This window comes from Canis lupus, chromosome 23, assembly GCF_011100685.1.
Source record: "Canis lupus familiaris isolate Mischka breed German Shepherd chromosome 23, alternate assembly UU_Cfam_GSD_1.0, whole genome shotgun sequence".
NCBI lineage: Eukaryota > Metazoa > Chordata > Mammalia > Carnivora > Canidae > Canis > Canis lupus.
Genome location: NC_049244.1, coordinates 13,203,866 through 13,222,488, shown reverse-complemented (window position 1 = coordinate 13,222,488; position 18,623 = coordinate 13,203,866). Strand labels below are relative to the sequence as shown.

The window sequence follows — 18,623 nt, the reverse complement described above, 5'->3', positions numbered from 1 at the left end:
CTGATGCATTCTAGCATTGGAGAAACACTACTCTAACCACCGAAGGCCCCAGGGGCCACAATGGGCAGCAGAGAAAAGCCGTGGGCATGTGAGAAGCCTGGCTCTAGCCCTGCTAGAAAACTAGCATTAGATGGGCTGATGGCCTCCTCTGAATCTCCAAACCCAATCCTGAGTGCCTAGTGTGGACATTGGACCCCCTCAGATGCAAGGGGATCCAAACATGGACGAATGGACAACTGCTCTCAAATACCTGTGTAGGCACAAGTGGAAGAAATTTCAGGTTCTGGAAATTTCATTTGACAGCTCTAAAACGGAAATGGAGAGCTATAAACTTTGATTGGAAGAGGGCGATTGCATTTTCATCAGTGGCCCCACCAGGCGGTCCCTTCATTCTGACTTTGAATTGTATCTGTCCATTTTAATCATTTATGCCTCTCATTTAGAAATTCCCAACTGATTCTTTCCAATGGAAGTGTTGGAAGGGTACCATAACACAAAGGAAATAACCAATGGCACTGCAAACCACAGAATAGTTTTGATTTACAAGTCATTAAAAGCAAGAGGCATTTACTGTTCTTTATAGGCAAAAGGGGGCTGCATCATGAATAATGGAAAAAGCAAAGTGCATTAAGGACTCCTCTGCAGATAATGTTCTCTCCAGGCCACACAGAACACACGAGGATTTCCTGTGTGCCAGGCACCTATCAGTATGTACCCTGGCTACATCCCAGCCTTCAAGGATCTAAGTCGGGCAGATCTACACCATTTCACTTCAAAAGGTCGAGTTTCTGGATGATTATTTTCTGACTCTCAGAAGAGCCAATGGTTTAAGTGCTGTAAGTACATCAAGAGCATTTTAGAAACAATGCAAAGCTTGGGCAATTTTAGACTTTTCACTTTTCTCAAAAGGAGTTTTCTGGTATATTTCCGGATTTTTGTAAATATGAATGGACGGAAAAGCATCTGGGAGAACAGGCTGTAGTGTTTTGTAGAAAAAATAGAAAGAAACCAGAACAAAAACCACCACAGCTCTTAATTCCACAATGAGGAAGCACCACTAAGGCACTATTAAAACTACAATCTCTAAATCCCACTCAATACCTTTTGGCTCAAATAGCAGGAATTTTCTCTGCTTTTTAATTCTCATTATATATGCCCATTTCTCTCGCCACTGTGACCGAGGATATTCAAAGGAGGTTTCTTTGTACTTTTATTCAAGTGTGAATTGATACTTAGGATCTAAGAGGGTAATTGTAACAATTCATATTTTTCCCTATTATTGCACTGCTGTAAAATCCAAATGAGGCTTACTCTGTCTTCTACTTTAAAAACTGTCACATTATCATGCTCTGCATTGCCCCATTTTCAAATGCTTCATTCAGTGAAAACTTCAAAGGCAAATCTGAGACAGCTGTAGTCATCCTACGGGACCGTGAACACGTGTGGTAAGCACTATTAATGATCAGAACTGTGGGTTATTGTATTTAGCACAAAAAGAAGACTGTGAATTTTAAGGTGCAAATGTACCCAGGTGGGACCTACACTCCTCTAAATACTAAGTTCCTGGTTTTGTCCCTTTTTTGTTTGTTTGTTTTTTAGATTACCCTGATGCACAGTTTCCATTTCCCCAACATAACCTAGCCCTACGAGGGTTCTCAAAGGCCGGCTTTCTGTTACTTGGATAGACATTTTGACACATGTTCTGCTTCTGTACACTAACTCTTCATCTCATTCATAAAGCATGATCATGAAACAAACACCCCTCGTGCCAATTTAAAATTAACCCTCAGTATGTGATATTTTGCTTTTAATTGGTTACTTTATCATGCCATCCATAACCTAAAGTCTTTAGAAAAAAAAAAAGTTTAAGTGCTTCATTTTTGAGAAACAAACTACTATTGTTTTTTCCAACTTAATAAGTATTCTGCATAAAACTGCCCTAAAAACCAGCAACATCAGACCCTGGATGGAGAGACAGGGTCCAAAAGCAGAACCAATGCCAAATGAGTCTATCTATACACATTCGTTCAGAGCAAGAAGCAGGACCAGGGAGAAGGTGAGGGTGAGGATAACAGGGGCTCCATGTAGCCAATGCTCTTAATGAGAGGACCACCTGATTCTCACTAGATGATGTTTTCAGGACAGAGAAGCATCTATCTTGGCTCATGGATATTCCCATAGATGCTGTACCTCCCTCCAAAACAGCCAACACAAACACAGAACAACATGCTGGCTCACCCAGGTGGTATTCCTCGACAGCAACACATTCAATTCTGGAGTCTCGTTTGAAACTAACACTAAATTACAAAGGGATGTAAGGAGAGTCTGACTCTCAAACCGATTCATGTTAAGGGATCCTTCATGGAAAATATTCTACAGTGGTGACTGCAATCATAATTACTACCATTACTTATCTCTGAAGTGCGCCCAAGATATGGACAACACACTTGCCACATTATGAAGAACTAATTGGCTTAATATAAAAAGAATGCTTATAAAATATTAGAGAGACCAAATGAATTGAAAAATGTGCAAAGGCTGTGAACAAGACACTTAAACAAGAGGAACACAAATGGCTAATATGTGAGACATACTCCTCACTTCATCCATAAGTATAAAAATAGAAATTAAAACAAGACACCATTTTTCTTCTAAAATTAAAAACCAGAGAGGCGCCTGGCTCAGTCAGTGAGGCATGCGACTCTTGATCTCGGGGTTCTGCCTTCAAGCCTCATGTTCGGTATAGAATGTAGTTAAAGATAAATAAATATTAAAAATAAAAACTAGTAAGAAAATAGGCACTTGATATTCATTCCTAATGGCAAAAGTATAGGAAAATAGCCCTCACACACTACCGCAGAAGTATATATTCAGCTCTGTCTTTGAGAGCAATTTGTAATATGTAGCAGAATTTTTAATTCCCACTGAATTCCACTGAAATTCTATTGCTAGACAGTTCCCCTATAGAAGATACACTTGCATACGTGTGCAAAATATGAGCAGAACACTGTCTGTAAAAGAAAAATTGGAGAGATTCCACAAATCATGATACAATCCTAGAGCTGACTGTTCTGTAGCTGTTAAAAGGGATGCAAACAATCTATATGCTGACATGAGAACATATCGAAGATATATTGTTCAATTAAAAAGCCACTTTACCTATACACATTATCTGTAGTGTAATTCCAGTTGTAAGAATTTCTAAAAGAACATATATATGAATATATGTGTGTATATATATGCGTTTTGCTGTGCAAACCCTCCGGAAGAGAAACAGTAGCCCCTTGCAGGAGGCAACATCTGAAGGAAGAGCTAAAATAGTGGATTCTTATCTTTGGCTTCCTACAAAAGCTCCTGCCATATTTTTATGCAACAATTATGTTGCGTCACAATAATTTTTGAAGTCCTCCTCCTTCCACTGCCAACTTAGGAACTGTAGAAACTGTTAGAAATGACCTTATGGTTCCATGTCTGGTTTAATTCTGAGGCTCTTGGAAGGCAGTGGGAGTTGGTGAAGGGGTGAGCAGACTGGTAAAAGGCAAATTTGAAAAGTTTCACTGTGAACAAAAAGCAAAGCCAATGTCTCTTCTCCTAATAGCACAGCCAGCTGAGCTGATGCTTTCCTCAAAGGGAACAATTAAACAATATGCTCTACTTTCAAACCAGAGATCGATCTCAGGTTGATGTCCAAGGTATTTCTAATGTATCTGGTGAACACTAACAAATTCACTTGCTGGGGTAGGCAGATGAATGGACCAAAGATGTCCGCGTCCTAACCCCCAGGGTGGTGACAAGTTACATGGCAGTGGGGTATTAAGGTTGCTAGTCAGCTGAGCTTCAAGGAGCGAGATTATCTTGGATTATCTGGGTGGGCCCAACATAACCACAAGGGTCTTTAAAAGTGGAAGAAGGAGCCAGAAAAGGGAAGTCAGAGGTAGACAGGACTATGGAAAGAGCCAGAGAGAAGCAATGTTCTTGGCCCAGAAGAGGAAAGAACCATGAACCAAGGAGGACAGAGCCTCTAGAAGCTGGAAGAGCCAAGGAAATGGGTTCTTGCCTTGAACCTCCAGAAGGGAATGCCGTCCTTGCCAACAACTTGATTTTAGCCCACCGAGACTCATGTCAGACTTCCAATCTACAGAACTGTAAAATGATAAATGTGTGTTGTTTAAGCTGTTAAATAAGTGGCAATTTGTTACAGCAGCAAGCGAAACTAAAACAATCTATCTGGATTTCCTTTATTTCTCTATGCCCCAGACTTCGTCTGGTGGGCAAGCCTGGGCTAGGCTGTGGAAATCAGCCCACTTGGGCATCTCATCTTACAGAGGCCCACTGACCTGGGTCCACTCTGGGCTAGCTGCTATCAGGACTTCCTCAGAGAGAACCCAGATAAGACACCAGCAACAAAACTACTTTGATGACTATTAAATTAGCTACATTGGGAAAAGCCATATTTGAATAAGTTATTAATGAAAGCCCTTGGTAAATCATGCCTCACTATACAAATATATTTGTCGTCATTTACACACAGATTACTCTTTTGAAAGAGTAATAAGAGAGAAATGAATCTCGAGGAACCCAGGAAAGCACAGCAACACATGCTCTCAGAGGTTTCTCAAGACACTCATATCCATGGACAGGGATTTTTAAAGAACAACGTGAATAAGGGCTGACTTACCTCTTACCTTACCTGAGTACCTACTATGTACCAGGCATTGGGCTGAACACTGAAAATACGTGATCTCATCTGATACTAACATTTCCATTTTTGAAATGACTCCGATCATTACCACAGATACTGCCCATGTCCCCATGGCCGTCAGTGAAGGGGATGGGTTTCAGACTGCTTACACCTCCACAGCTGGCATCCTAGAGAGGCATCCTGCTATCCCCCTCCCCCATCAAGGACAGCTTAAACTGATATCTACTCGATGCCAAAATGCTCAAGAGAAGGAGACTATTAGCTTTATTCCAATGATCCTAGAAATGCATCTAAAATAGGTGGCTATTTTTCCCATTATGGGAATTTCTATATAAAAGCTCATTCTAAACAAAGTTTTTAGCTCTAAGAAAGCATTCTAGCAGAATACAATAAAGATAGTGAAAATAAAAGTGATCCCTTCCCCTGCTTCTGTGTCTTTTCTCAATTCAGAACATGAAATCGGTATCAGTCTACCATGAGAAAACTTCACAATCCCCAACAGAGTCCTTTTCTCCCTGAGTTACATAATATAGTTTGGGTTTTTTTGTGTTTTCATATTCTTTTTAAAGATTTTATTTACTTATTCATGAGAGACACAGAGAAAGAGAGAGAGAGAGAGAGAGAGGCAAAAATATAGGCAGAGGGAGAAGCAGCTCTATGCAGGAAGCCTGATGTTGGACTCAATCCTAGGACTCCAGGATCACACTCTGAGCCGAAGGCAGACACTCAGCTGCTGAGCCACCCAGGTGTCCCTAATATAGTCCATTTTTAAGTCAGAATGACAAGCTGGCCCTGCATTTCAGTGTACAGGCATTGATACGAAATATCTGGAACCTGAAACACATTTCCCAAAGCATAACATCATTCATGGAGGAGGGTAACTTCCAGAGTGACACACAAAGCTCTTTGAAACGTGTAATGTGCCCTAAGTAGTCTACATTCTCTAGAATGAAGTGAGATTTAATACTTCCACAACATAAATTTTAAAACAATGCTAAAAAAAAAAAAAGCTGCATACATTTCTTATTCTTTTGAAAGGAAAGAAACTCAGATGAGATAGATGAAAATGTGGAGAGAGAGGTATGGGACACTCTGAAGAACATTCCCATGGCTTTAAGGTAATATAGTTCTCCAGTATGTTGAATTCATTTCCAAAAAAGGCGATGGTCTCCTTTTCCTCCAAGTGTCTGTATTTCTGCCACTCTTCTAATACTTATTCACAATGAGGTCACTTGCTGGGATTATCACAGCCAATAGAGAGTGTCACATGTGACATCAGGATGGTCCCATGTCCAGGGTGGGAGTGGAAATGACAGAGAAAAGGAGCTGGGGCTTTGGGAAAGGGATGAGAGTGCACCGTCGGAGGAGAAACAAGATGGTGGTGATGAAATGTCACAGGACCCCTGACTACACTTGTCACACCACAGGGCCCACCATGTGGCTCTTGTTGCTTGAATATCTTCAAGGGCTGGGAAAGCTATGATCCTGAGGTGACTAGAGACAGAATGACAGCCAACCAGCTGCTGGTAAAATATGTTAGAGAAGCAGTAGTTTGAGTCCTCTATCCACAGAGTCTGAAAATCACTACCAGGACTTAGTATACAGCTCTCTTACTTGTGCATACGCATGCACACACACACACACACACACACACACAATCTATATTCTGTCTGGTTAGTTGCTCACACCTATCTTCATCACCAAAAACTTTAAAAATTTACAATCTTGATTTAGCACCCAGGAAGCCCCTGCACTATGCAGTACCATAACCCATCCACAAAATTCAATTCAAATTGCAAAAGGGATACAGAACTCATTGATTAATTCAGGCAAAGCCCAGAGTATGTGTGAGAAAAGATTGTACTCTTTTCTTCCATAACATTCTTTCCCCAGAATCATAAATCTCTTGAGCGTTGACTTTCCATCTTAGGAAAGTGAACGTCATCTGAGGCAGCGTATAAATCACTTTGAGAATAGTTATTCATTGTGGGCAAATAAAAATGTAAGCCAGGCGGATAGTGAAGAGCTCATTTCTCCTGGTATAATTTCATGGGAGTAGGACGGCAAGGGGAAAAGTAGAGTGGGTTGTGAAAACTGGGGCCATGTTTACAGGAGGGGGAAAAAAACCCCAAAACCAGAATACTAAAAATTATCATACCACATCGCTATAATCTATTCAACTCTCCACCTCTGGTTCAGGTCTGACTTTCTCTCTTCGCAGCAACAGCAGTGACAAGAAGGCAGAGAGAGGAGGGAAAACCCATACTAAACACAGCAGGGTTTTAAGCCCACTCATTCACCAGGTTCAAAGCACTTAATCCTTTGACTACTACTGCAGAGCAGAATAGATTATACCACTTGGTGCTGGTTTTTTTCATATGACTCCGGCTCACACCTGTCAAACCCAAGGTGGCTGCCCACCCCCAACACTCTGAGCATGGGTGTTTATGTCACAAAGCCACACTGGCCGGGGGAGGGGAGAGAAGGGAGGCAACGCAGTGACCACTCCTAAGGCTACCCCCAAAGACCTGCTTACTCCAGTGTTGAAACCCAATACAAGTCCTGAGACACACCCTACTGGCCTCCCAGAAGGTAGATTTGGGACCTTCTGCTATATTTCACCTCTCTTATAAAAGTAACATCTTGGGGTGCCAGGGTGACTCTGTTGGTTAAGTGTCCAACTCTTGATTTTTGGCTCAGGTCATGCATTATCTCTAGGTCATGAAATGGAGTCTCATGTGGAAATGTGTGCTCAGTGCAGAGTCTGCTTAGGATTCTCTCTTTCTCCCTCTGCCCATCCTCTCCTTCACACTCTCTCTCTTAAAAAAAAAAAAAAAAAAAAAAAAAAAAAAAAAAAAGCACCCAATCAAGAAAATAAAACCTGCTTATCACCCACAAAAAGGGAGAGAGGAAGAGAAAGAGAAGTAGGATGGAAGAAGAAACAAGTCCTTGAAAAAGGAGCATAAACTGAAATGAATCCTCCAAAGTTGCAGAGGAAATCACACCGTCATGCCTTATGGTAGGCAAACTCATTAATGACACCAGAAACCAAGTTCAAGGAGCCCTTGAAAAATGCACACAGGGCTTAGGTCTGTGTGTGATGGTTCTATTTGTTGTCAATTTATTAAGAAAAAAAGGGCAGAAATAAGTGCAGTTTTTTTTGCAAAACAAAAAGCAGCTCTCAGCCATGGGAGGCAGAACAACTACTGCCCACTTGAATACCGTAAAAACACGTCTTCACCTTTCATGACATATCACAGATGGTCATCTTAATTGCTACAGGCCACAGGTGGATTTGCAGCTGCATACCCCCAGAACCTGCATAGTCTTGGCACACTAACCTAGAAATGTCATTCAGCTAAAAAACCAGATCTCCTACTTCTAATCTCAAGAGATCAAAAAAATTATGACTATTGTGAAATATGCAGAGAGTTAAGAAGCTGAGAATCTTAGTTAGCTCAGGCTGCTCTAACAAAATACCATGAACACGGTGGTTTAAACAAGAGAATTTATTTTCTCACAGTTCTAGAGGCTGAAAGACTGAGGTCAGGATACCAGCATGGTTGGGTTCTGGTGAGAGTGCTCTTCCTGCTTTGCAGAAGGCCCCCTTGTGTCATCACAGGGCAGAGAGAAACAAATCTCTCTCTTCCTCTTCTTTATTTATTTATTTTTTATTTATTTATTTATTTATTTATTTATTATTTATTTATTTATTTATGATAGTCACAGAGAGAGAGAGAGAGGCAGAGACACAGGCAGAGGGAGAAGCAGGCTCCATGCACCGGGAGCCCGACGTGGGATTCGATCCTGGGTCTCCAGGATCGCGCCCTGGGCCAAAGGCAGGCTCCAAACCGCTGCGCCACCCAGGGATCCCTCTCTTCCTCTTCTTAACAAGACTGCAGTCCCATTGAATTAGGGTCCTGGATTAGGGCTGCACCCTTATGACCTCAAGTAACCTGAGCCGCCTCCTAAAGACACCAGCTCCCTGATACCACAGGTTAGGGCTTCAACATATGAATTTGCAAGGGGAGGGGGGCACAATTCAGTTTCTAGTACTAGGTTATGAAAGTCCACTAAGCTAAGCTAAGGAGTCCTCCCATTCAGTGTCCAGCACACAGTAATTCAATATTCGATGAAAGAAGAGAGTAGATGAATAATTACTGTCTTAGTACACTGAGACACGGAGCAAACATCAGAGACAGCAATGCATCTTCAAGCACAAGTAACAACCTGGAGCTTTTGGATTTTTAATAAGTCCTGAGGGTTGGATAGCTAAGAGGCATATCTTCTACATTTGCCTCATGGATGCACTCCTTTCCTTCCCGAGGAATAGCCAGAAGAGCAGAAGAAAAAAAAAAACCCAAATGATCAAGCCACTGCACGTTCCTAGTGTCAGGACCTAAACAGAATGCTCTCAGTGGTTATAGTGAGAACTGTGGGATTCATATACTGTTCACATATAACAGTATTATTATTATTAACTACATACATGTTGTTGCACAGCAGATCTCCAGAACATTTCCACTTTGCATGCCTGAAGTTCTAAACTCTTTGACTAGCATCTCCTCAATTCACTCTGCCCCCCACCACCTCCCTGCCCCTGGCAACCCACAGTCTGCTTTCCATTTGAGTCTAACTACTAACATACCTCCTATAAATGGAATTGTGCAGTATTCATCCTGTGACCAGCTTCCTTCACTCAGGATCATATTCTCAAGGGTCATCCATGTTGCAGCAAACCACAAGACTGTATTCTTTTTAAAGGCTGACTCAGTGGTTGAGCATTTGCCTTTGGCTCAAGGCGTGATCCCGGGGTCCTGGGATTGAGTCCCACATCGGGCTCCCCACAGGGATCCTGCTTCTCCCTTCTGCTTATGTCTCTGCCTCTCTCCCTCTCTGTGTCTCTCATGAATAAATAAATAAAATCTTTTTTTAAAAAAAAGGCTGAATACTAATCCATTGTATGTGTATCCCACATTTTCTTCATTCATTCATTCATTCACTGATGTTCACCCCTTGGCTGTTCTGAGTCATCATCATCATCTGAGATCCTGGTTTCAATTATTTTAGATAAACACACAAAGGTGAGATTTCTGGCTCATACGGTAGTTCTATTTTTAATTTTTTTGAGGTACCTCCAGACTGCCTGTCTCTTTGAGGCCTTCAGGAGTTCCTATACCAGACCCAGAAGTATTTATCGGCAGAACTCTTACTGTGTGAGAAACTTTATTGCCAGAGCCACTAATTGATGGATTCTCAGTCACTCTAACTGAAAGAATCCCACCAGATACAGGAGTCAGTCTGGGGTACAGGAAAGGTACTAGCTTGGGGTTGAGGAAGTCCAGATATCAATCTTGTCCCCCACAGGCCAGCTCTGTAGACTTCTGGCAGGTTAGTCAGCCTCTCCGGTTTGGAGAGCAGCCATTTGACCCGTCACAATGCTTCTAAGATTTAGTGATTCAAAGGCCATGATTCAAAGAGGAAAAAAGTCTGTTCTACCACAACTGGGAGGGAAATGCAATCAAACTGTGACAGGATGGAATGTAGGGTTACAAAAGGGGAACTGCATCACCACGAACTTCTTGTAACAAATTCTAATAAATGTGACCACCATTTGCTGTGACCATGTGAAATTAAATTTTGTGGGGTTACCACGATTCAATAAGGTGGGGAGGTAGCTGAGGGAATGGGGTAACTGGGTGACAGGCATTAAGGAGGGCACGCGATGTAATGGGGACTTGGTGTTGCATGCAACTGATGAATCACTGAACCCTACCTCTGAAACTAATAATACACTGTTAATTGAATTTAAATAAAATTAAATTAAAAAAAGAATTCAATAAAGTGATTTTCAATTGCTGTAAGGGATAGCTGTCTCACTCTTTCATTAAATGGTTAGAATCAAATAATTATGTGTCACATATTTTGAACAAACACATAAGACTGAACATTTGTTAATTATCCAAAGGATCAAAACAACATATTACTTTATCTTCCAAAATCTGCCACTATCCAATGCCTGATAAATAGTCTCAGTTACATCTACCTATACATTTATGTATCATGGAGATAAAGAATAGATGATAAAAATGGGTTGAGGGGATTAAACTGGCCAGGCTTCAATTTGAATGTCAGAGGATTTCAAACTGACAGCATTCTGTGTCAAGTCGCTCAAAACTTCAGTGCTAAAATGATGAATCCACCAAGGGCATGGAAATTCTTCTTGAGGAAAAATTCAGCTGAATCTTTTATATCTGTCTCTCTCCTTTATTTGTAAAACAATCTTCTCCCTTGTGGAAGAGGGGGAGAGACTATGACATGCTTACTTAAAAAATCAATTTTGCAATTTCCTAGCTAGCCCATTTGGCTAAATGCTAGCGGTCAGTACTTAGAGACATTATGAGAAGTCTTTCTGAACATGTTAGATTCTGGGGGGTGTAGAATATGTGGTCTCTTGATACTCTTGTTGCCACTGTAGTTCAGACAATTATCCAGGCAATGTATATAAAGGAACAATCAACCCAGGGGTTGACAGGAACTAACAGTGTAGTGGTGGTGGTGGTGGTGGTAAGATTGATTTTAGGGATGCCTGGGTGACTCAATTGAGTATGTGGCTGCCTTCAGCTCAAGTCATGATCTCAAGGTCCTGAGATCAAGCCCAGTGTCAGGTTCTCTGTTCAGTAGAAAGCCTGCTTCTCCCTCTCCCACTCCTCCTGCCTATGCGCGCACTCTCTGTCAAATAAATAATCTTAAAAAAAAAAAAAGATTTATTTATTTTAGAGTGAGCTAGAACGAGTGGGGGCAGGGAAAAGAGGGAGAGAATCTTCAAGCAGACTCTCCAGTGAGTGCGGAGCCCAATGCAGGGCTCGGATACAACAATTCATAAGATCATGACCTGAGTTGAAACCAAGAGTCAGATGTTAAACCAACTGAGCCACCCAGGCACCCCACTGACAGCATGCTTTTAAGGCACAAGCTTAAAAACCCTTCCTCAAGGTCTCCAATAGGGAGAGAAATAGTACTGATCCTCCATCTTCCCCCTCCTTGCTGGAGGTAGGTATTTGGGCACCAAATATGGACCTTAAATGATTAATACAACATGATTTTTAAGTGCTTCCCTTTTTCTATTTTATCCATGGGGAATGTGGGTAAGTTAAGTTTACCAAAGGTTCAACTGGCGAATGGATAACAAACTCTGAATCCAACGGACACTATTCACCAGTACAAAGGCCTGAACCACTGGCTAACACAACAATATGGGTGAGTCTCAAATGCATTCTGCTAAACAAAAGCAGCCAGACTCGAGGCACCTGGGTGGCTCAGTGGTTGAGCATCTGCCTTTGGCTCAGGTCATGATCCCAGGGTCCTGGGATCGAGTCCTACATTGGACTCCCCACATGGAGCCTGCTTCTCCCTCTGCCTGTGTCTCTGCCTCTCTCTGTGTCTCTCATGAATAAATAAATAAAAATCTAAAAAAAAAAGAAGTCCAACTCAAAAGGCTACATACTGTATGATTTCATATAAATGGCATTCCAGAAAAGGCAAAGCTACAATAGACAGAAATCAGATAAGGACTGCCATGGGATAGGGGGAGGGGCTTAACTATAAAGGAACACAAAGGAATTTTGGAAAGTGACAGAATTAGTCTGTATTTTAACTCACTTAAAAGTGATAAAATTGTGTTTTAAAAGGATGACTTTTATTATTCATGAATTATACCTCAATAAAACTGACTTTTAAAACTATTAAGGTTTGGTCCCTCCAGAAAGGTAGGTATAGATGGTCATAATTCGTGACTGTCTACATGTCGCCCTTGGCTTTTCCGATTCCAATAGCACAACCAGTCTTGATCCACAGCAGGAAACAGAAACCACACTAGGTATTTCAATCAGAAAGGGACTGGATATGGGAATTAGGTGCTGACATCATCTCTGAAAGGTGTGGGGAAAGCAAAGTTCTCCTTCTTTATTTCAAGGACACACCACTGTAGAGACACAAGCCCCATGCCGGGAAGTGGCTGCTGCTGCCAGTCCTGCAGCTTGTCAGGCCCATGCAGGTGGGCCTGAGGCCCCAGGACAATGCACATGGCCCCCGCAGCGGCCTCGGAACACCCACATCCTCATGACCTTGCCCACCAGCAGCCCCAGCAAAAGAAACTTGGTCTCAGCTTAGGCTCCCAATCTCACACAAATGCGTTTATGAGACCTGTCATGCACTCAAAAATCCAACTGTAAGAAATTTGGGGACATGTAGTTGTTAGGGTTCCCATCAGGAGGGTGGAATGAAGGTTAAGAGAGCCAATCCCAGTATCTCCCCATCACAGTTCTCCCCGTCCTGTTACAAAGCATTCTTCCCCCAAGACAGCACAACAAAACTCCTTGTCTGTTTAAATTTAAATTTCAAACAGTGCTGAGAGAGTTGAAAAATTGTTCTGCTAATGGGTAAAACCAAGATCCTAACTCATTTCATTATGGAAGAATATTTCATTTTCACATGTACTTAGTTCTAGCCCCAGCAGAATAAAATTTTAAGATCACTGCATTTGATAATAGAGCCAACCACAGTTCTACTCTAACTCATGTATTAAATACACACTGGTCTTTGAGTTTTATTCAGCTGGGAATTAAACAGACGAAGCTTGAAAATGCATTAATTTTCCAGGTATCTATAAGATGTTTTACAGTAAAGCCACAACTAGGGGAGGGGAGTGTGACACTGAGATTTCTAACAAGAAATAGGTATTTGGTTTTGTCCCCATTCCTGGCACAAAGCTCCTGGCACAAACTCTTGGAATTCCTGAAGGGATGAGAAAGAAAGATAAAGGTGTCTTTTATGTTGATGAGTGACCTCTGGAAGCCCCTAGGTTACCTAAGGATGGTGACTGTCTCCAGTGGCACTAACCCAGGGATTGGAGGGATGGGACTGAAAGTCCCACTCCATGACTTCCAAGGAGGGGAGAAGGGCTGGAGGTTGAGTTCCATCACCAAAGATTTAATCACGCCCATGGAATGAAGCTTCCATAAAACCCCAAAACAACAGGGTTGACAGAGCTTCCAGGTGGGTGAACATGTGGAGGTGCTGGAAGGGAGGTTCTGGGGACGGCACAGAAGCTCCCACACCTTCCCCATGCATCTCTTCCATCTGTTCCTGAATTATAAGCTTTTATAATAAACTGGTAAATGTTTCTCTGAGTTCTGTGAGCCACTCTGACAAATTATTCAAACCCACGGAGAGGGATGTGAGAACCTCTGATCTATAGCCAGTTGGTCAGAAGCACAGGTGGCCTGGACTTGTGATTGGCTGAAGGTGGGGCGGGGGTGGGGGGGACAAGACAGTCTTGCGGGGCTGAGCCCTTAATCTGCAGGATCTGAAGCTCTCCACAGGTAGACAATGTTGGAGTTGAATTGAATTGCAGGACCCCTGGTCTGTGTCCAGTGAACTGGATTGAGTTAACTAGTTGGTGGTATTAAAACACACATCCAGGGGCACCTGGGTGGCTCAGTGGTTGAGCGTCTGCCTTGCCTCAGAGTTTGACCCCGGGATCCTGGGATTGAGTTCTACATTGTGCTCCTTGCGAGAAGCCTGTTTCTCCCTCTGCCTCTGTGTGTCTCTCATGAACAAATAAATAAAATCTTTTTTTTAAAATCTTTTTATTTTATTTTTTTTTAAAGATTTTATTTATTTATTCATGAGAGACACAGAGAGAGAGAGAGAGGCAGAGACACAGGCAGAGGGAGAAGCAGGCTCCATGCAGGGAGCCTGATGTGGGACTCGATCCCGGGACTCCAGGATCACGCCCTGGGCTGAAGGCAGGCGCTTAACCACTGAGCCACCCAGGGATCCCCAGCCACCCAGGGATCCCCCTATATTTTTAAATAAATAAAACACTCATCCATGGGAGCAAGGTACACCTTTTATACCCTAATTATTGCCTCTAAAGACTTAACACAATCAAAGCAACAACCCAGAAAAAAATGGTTTACTCAAAGTACCACAGTAACCACAATCCTGAGTTTCCCTGGTGATCATTTCCATAATAACTCTATTCTCTATATCAAAGGGTTAAGGAACATTCTCATAAGAAATTTTCAGCTTCTCATAATCTCACTTCATTCCTTCTTGGGTCATTTCTCCAAATCGTACAAAAAGGGGGCAATGAAAACATTTTCCTTTTCCTGACAGGAAAGCTATTGGGTCAATATTGCTAGCTTCTTCCATCCTTCAGACAAAAGAGAGAGAGAGAGAGAGAAGAAAAAGAAAACAAGAGAAAAGTAAAAAGAAAAGAAAAAGTGACAAAGCACAATGTCCTACAGCAAAAATAGTATCCAACCAACCTTAGTTGTGAGGGTTGTGAGAATCATCTACCAGAGCTGTCCCTGGAAAAAAAAATGAAAGGAGTCTCGAACTCTCCCTTCTCAGAAAACCATCAAAACATCATCATGCCCCATAAGTCCTCACTGCCTCGAGCAAGGACTTAACCCACCAATACATGACACTTCTCTGACCAGAACAAAGGTAATACAACTAGAAACTAATGGTGTTCCTAACATAGGGGGAAAAATGGTCTCCCTCGTTCTTCCCCTTCAAAGTATTTTTAAAAAGTTGAACTTGGGAGCTAGTTACTTCTCGTGAACAATTATATACTCTTCTGCTGATGCTGGTGACTGGTCAGGCCTGGGAGGGGGGCGGGGAGTGGGGAGCGGGGCAGCAATTTTAAGTAAAAAGGACAGACCTGGGGACGCCTGGGTGGCTCAGTGGTTGAGCGTTTGTTTGCCTTCGGCTCAGATCATGATCCCAGGGTTCTGGGATTGAGTCCCACACCGGGTTCCCCTCAGGGAGCCTGCTTCTCCCTCTGCCTGTGTCTCTGCCCCTCTCTCTGTGTCTCTCATGAGTAAATAAAAAACCTTTAAAAAAAAAAAAAAAAAAAAAAGGACAGATCTGGCCTCTCAAGCTTCTTTGTTATAGAAAGCACTCTCAGGGAAAAGCAGAAGAAACAGGAAGGAGGAGTCACAGAATGAGGAAGACCACCAGCCCTAATAAGTATGCTTATTAGGTTATGGCTGTTAGGTTTTGCCCAAGAATGCTGCTGGGAAGGAGGCCCTGAAAAATTGTTACCAAAGACCTAATAACTTCCTTCCCTATCCTTAACTTTTTCCTAGAGCAAGACTTTAAATATATTTATAATGACATGAACCCCCACAGGTTCTTTGCCAGGGAAATGATGGACAGTATAGTTTTCAACCTTTCAGCAGCCTGAACTGCCACCTCACCCAAGGCTCTCAGAAGAACAGTAGGACGGCAGGGCTCCCACCATTGCCAACTTACTTCCCAGTTGACCTTACGTATCAGCTGCCAAGTGTTTTCAACCTGAAACTCCTGGTACAGGTAAAGGAAAGTGCCTCGGAGAATCTCAACATCCTTTGTTCGTTTCATACCCTGCGAAGACACCTTATAGATGCCAAGAAATATCTGTAGGCAGGCTGATGCTGTCTCAGAGGAGCCACGCTACTGAGCTCCTGTTCCAGAATATCATCATGGGAAGCTTGGAAAACATTTTCAATCGATGACCACGACCGTTTGATCCAAGAAGCTGCCTTGGGGCTCTCAACCATCCTCAACAGATTTATTTCACGAGGGCCCTACATTTCTCAGGCTAAGTGACTTTAGTCAGCATTAAGTACAACCTTTAACACGTCTTTGGGTACCTCCCAGCCCCGTTCACAAGGGCACGTCGATAGACTGTGCGCATCCAAAGAAAAATGGAAAACAAGTTCCCTCGAGGCACAAAGTAAAATCAACAAAAGGAAACGCAGCGTTTGGCTTCCTTCGAGCTGCCACTTGGAAGCACGGTCAGTCGGGAGAGTCGTGTGGGCAGAGGACAGTCCGCGGAGCCTGCCGAGGCGGGGCAGCTGCCCCTGCGGCCGGAGGGGACGCCCAGGAGTCTCAGCCACTGCCCGGGGGACGCTGGCCTGGTTCTGGAGCATGCAGGGGTCGAGCATGTGAGGCGGGAGCTGATGTTAGCACGAACCACATGAAGAAGCCATTATTCAGGGGAGCGACATAATATATTGTAACTGCTCCCATCATGTCAACAGGCATCATTTTAATGGGTGCATTTGAATTTCTCCCACTTGAAGTTAAAATGACTCCCATTTCAATGAAAATAGGAGCTTCCTCATTGGTAGGATCACATTTCCCCCACGGCAGCTGCCAGACACAAGAACAGAAGTGCCAGGCGTGCACAGAGCTGATTTTGTCTCTCTCCAGGCAATGCTTCCATTTTATAATTTGTCTCTTCTTAAAACAAAGAGATGAGCAAGTTACAAATATGATCACTACATTTCTGAACAAGCGAGAACACAAGCCACACAAGTGCTAAGAGAGAACTAACGGCTCGCTTACCTCTGGCTCGGGCTGCAAGCTTTGCTCATCTTCAGTGGAGTTTGGTAAAATCGCCCAGGTTATGTTGGCACTGGCTGATGGCAAAGAGCCAAGTGTCCCATTTTTCAGCTGCTCTGTGGAATGTGACTTGGGCCCGTGCCATCCCAGGATGTTCTCTGCAATAAAGACCTAGAATGATGCCAAGTATTTTCCAATTTAAACATTTACAGCTCAAGAAATATTTGTGCCTCACTATATATGGAGATGGACCTGAAATGGGCCCAGTTTGAAGTGGATGGTGGTAAACCTAAGTGGGCTTGTTCTGAATGAGGTTCCCAAGTGCAGACATGGATCTATTTATAAACTAGTTTCTGTGTAATGGCAGTCAGAATCATTATGGGCTATTTCTTTCCCCATCCTTGGACATCGCCCCCACCATCAAAAAAAAAAAAAAAAAAGATCGCATTCACCAAAGCCAGATTTTCTTAAAAGTGTTTTTCTTAAGTTTTTTAAAGAAAAAATATTTATATGAAAATATAAATAAAATTAATGAAATAAAAAAATGAAAATATAATTAAAACATTATAAGTCAAATTTTATCAACAATGGGGTGCTCAAATTGTGACTTTTGGGATTTTTTTTTTTAGATTTTATTTATTTATTTGGGGGAGAGAGAGAGAGAGAGAGAGAAAGAGAGAAAGCACAAGCGAGAAGAAGGGACAGAGGGAGAGGGAGAAGCAGACTCCCCATGGAGCAGGGAGCCCAACTTGGGACTCGATCCTGGGACCCCAAGATCACGACCTGAGCTGAAGGGAGACGCCCAACTGACTGAGCCACCCGGTGCCCCTCAAACTGTGGTATAAATTACAGTTGACGTTATGATCACAATTCTGAAAAGTTGCCTGCACCACGTAGCCCCCACCTCTGCCAGGAGATATGGCTGCTGTGGGAAAAGTCAGGAAGCCCCATCACTAAAGACAGGTGCTCATTCCATTCTAGCAAGAAAAATTTTTATAAACACCAGTCTGATAAACCAAAAGCATGTTTCTAATCATCCCTCAACCCTTAGGGAAAATACATTTTTTTTTTTTTTAACTCTAATACTCTTTATTTAGGAGTCAGGTATTATTATGGAATATCTATATATGTTCACTAGTGGGGACAGGAGTAATCACAAGGAATTCCTTTACCAATTCCACCATTAGAATAACAAACTCAATTGCCCCCCACCCCAGACTCGGTTCTCCATCTAAAAGCAGGAATAAGGGATGAAAAAAAGGGAGGCTGTAGTGGATACGGCCTTACATGAACTGGAACTCAACCTTGCAGGGTCTCTAAAGTTCCATCAGTAAGGTAGTCATATCCATTAAGCCTTTTCTTTTTTTTTTAAAGATTTTTAAAAATTTTATTTATTTATGAGAAACACAGAGAGGGAGAGGGAGAGACATAGGCAGAGGGAGAAGCAGGCTCCATGCAGGAAGCCCGATGAGGGACTCGATCCCAGGACTCCGGGATCACACCCTGAGTCAACGGCAGATGC

General features: G+C 42.6%; 1 protein-coding gene across 2 annotated transcripts in view; it reads right to left on the bottom strand.

Annotated features, from left to right (window-relative positions):
* The window catches only part of OSBPL10 (oxysterol binding protein like 10), a 296,044-nt gene that overhangs the window by 43,902 nt on the left and 233,519 nt on the right, over positions 1-18,623 (bottom strand). For both annotated transcript variants that reach the window (XM_038570616.1, XM_038570617.1), the window contains one exon: positions 17,105-17,259. In XM_038570616.1, the coding sequence (XP_038426544.1) occupies positions 17,105-17,259 (155 nt within the window). The remainder of the gene's footprint in view (positions 1-17,104; positions 17,260-18,623) is intronic.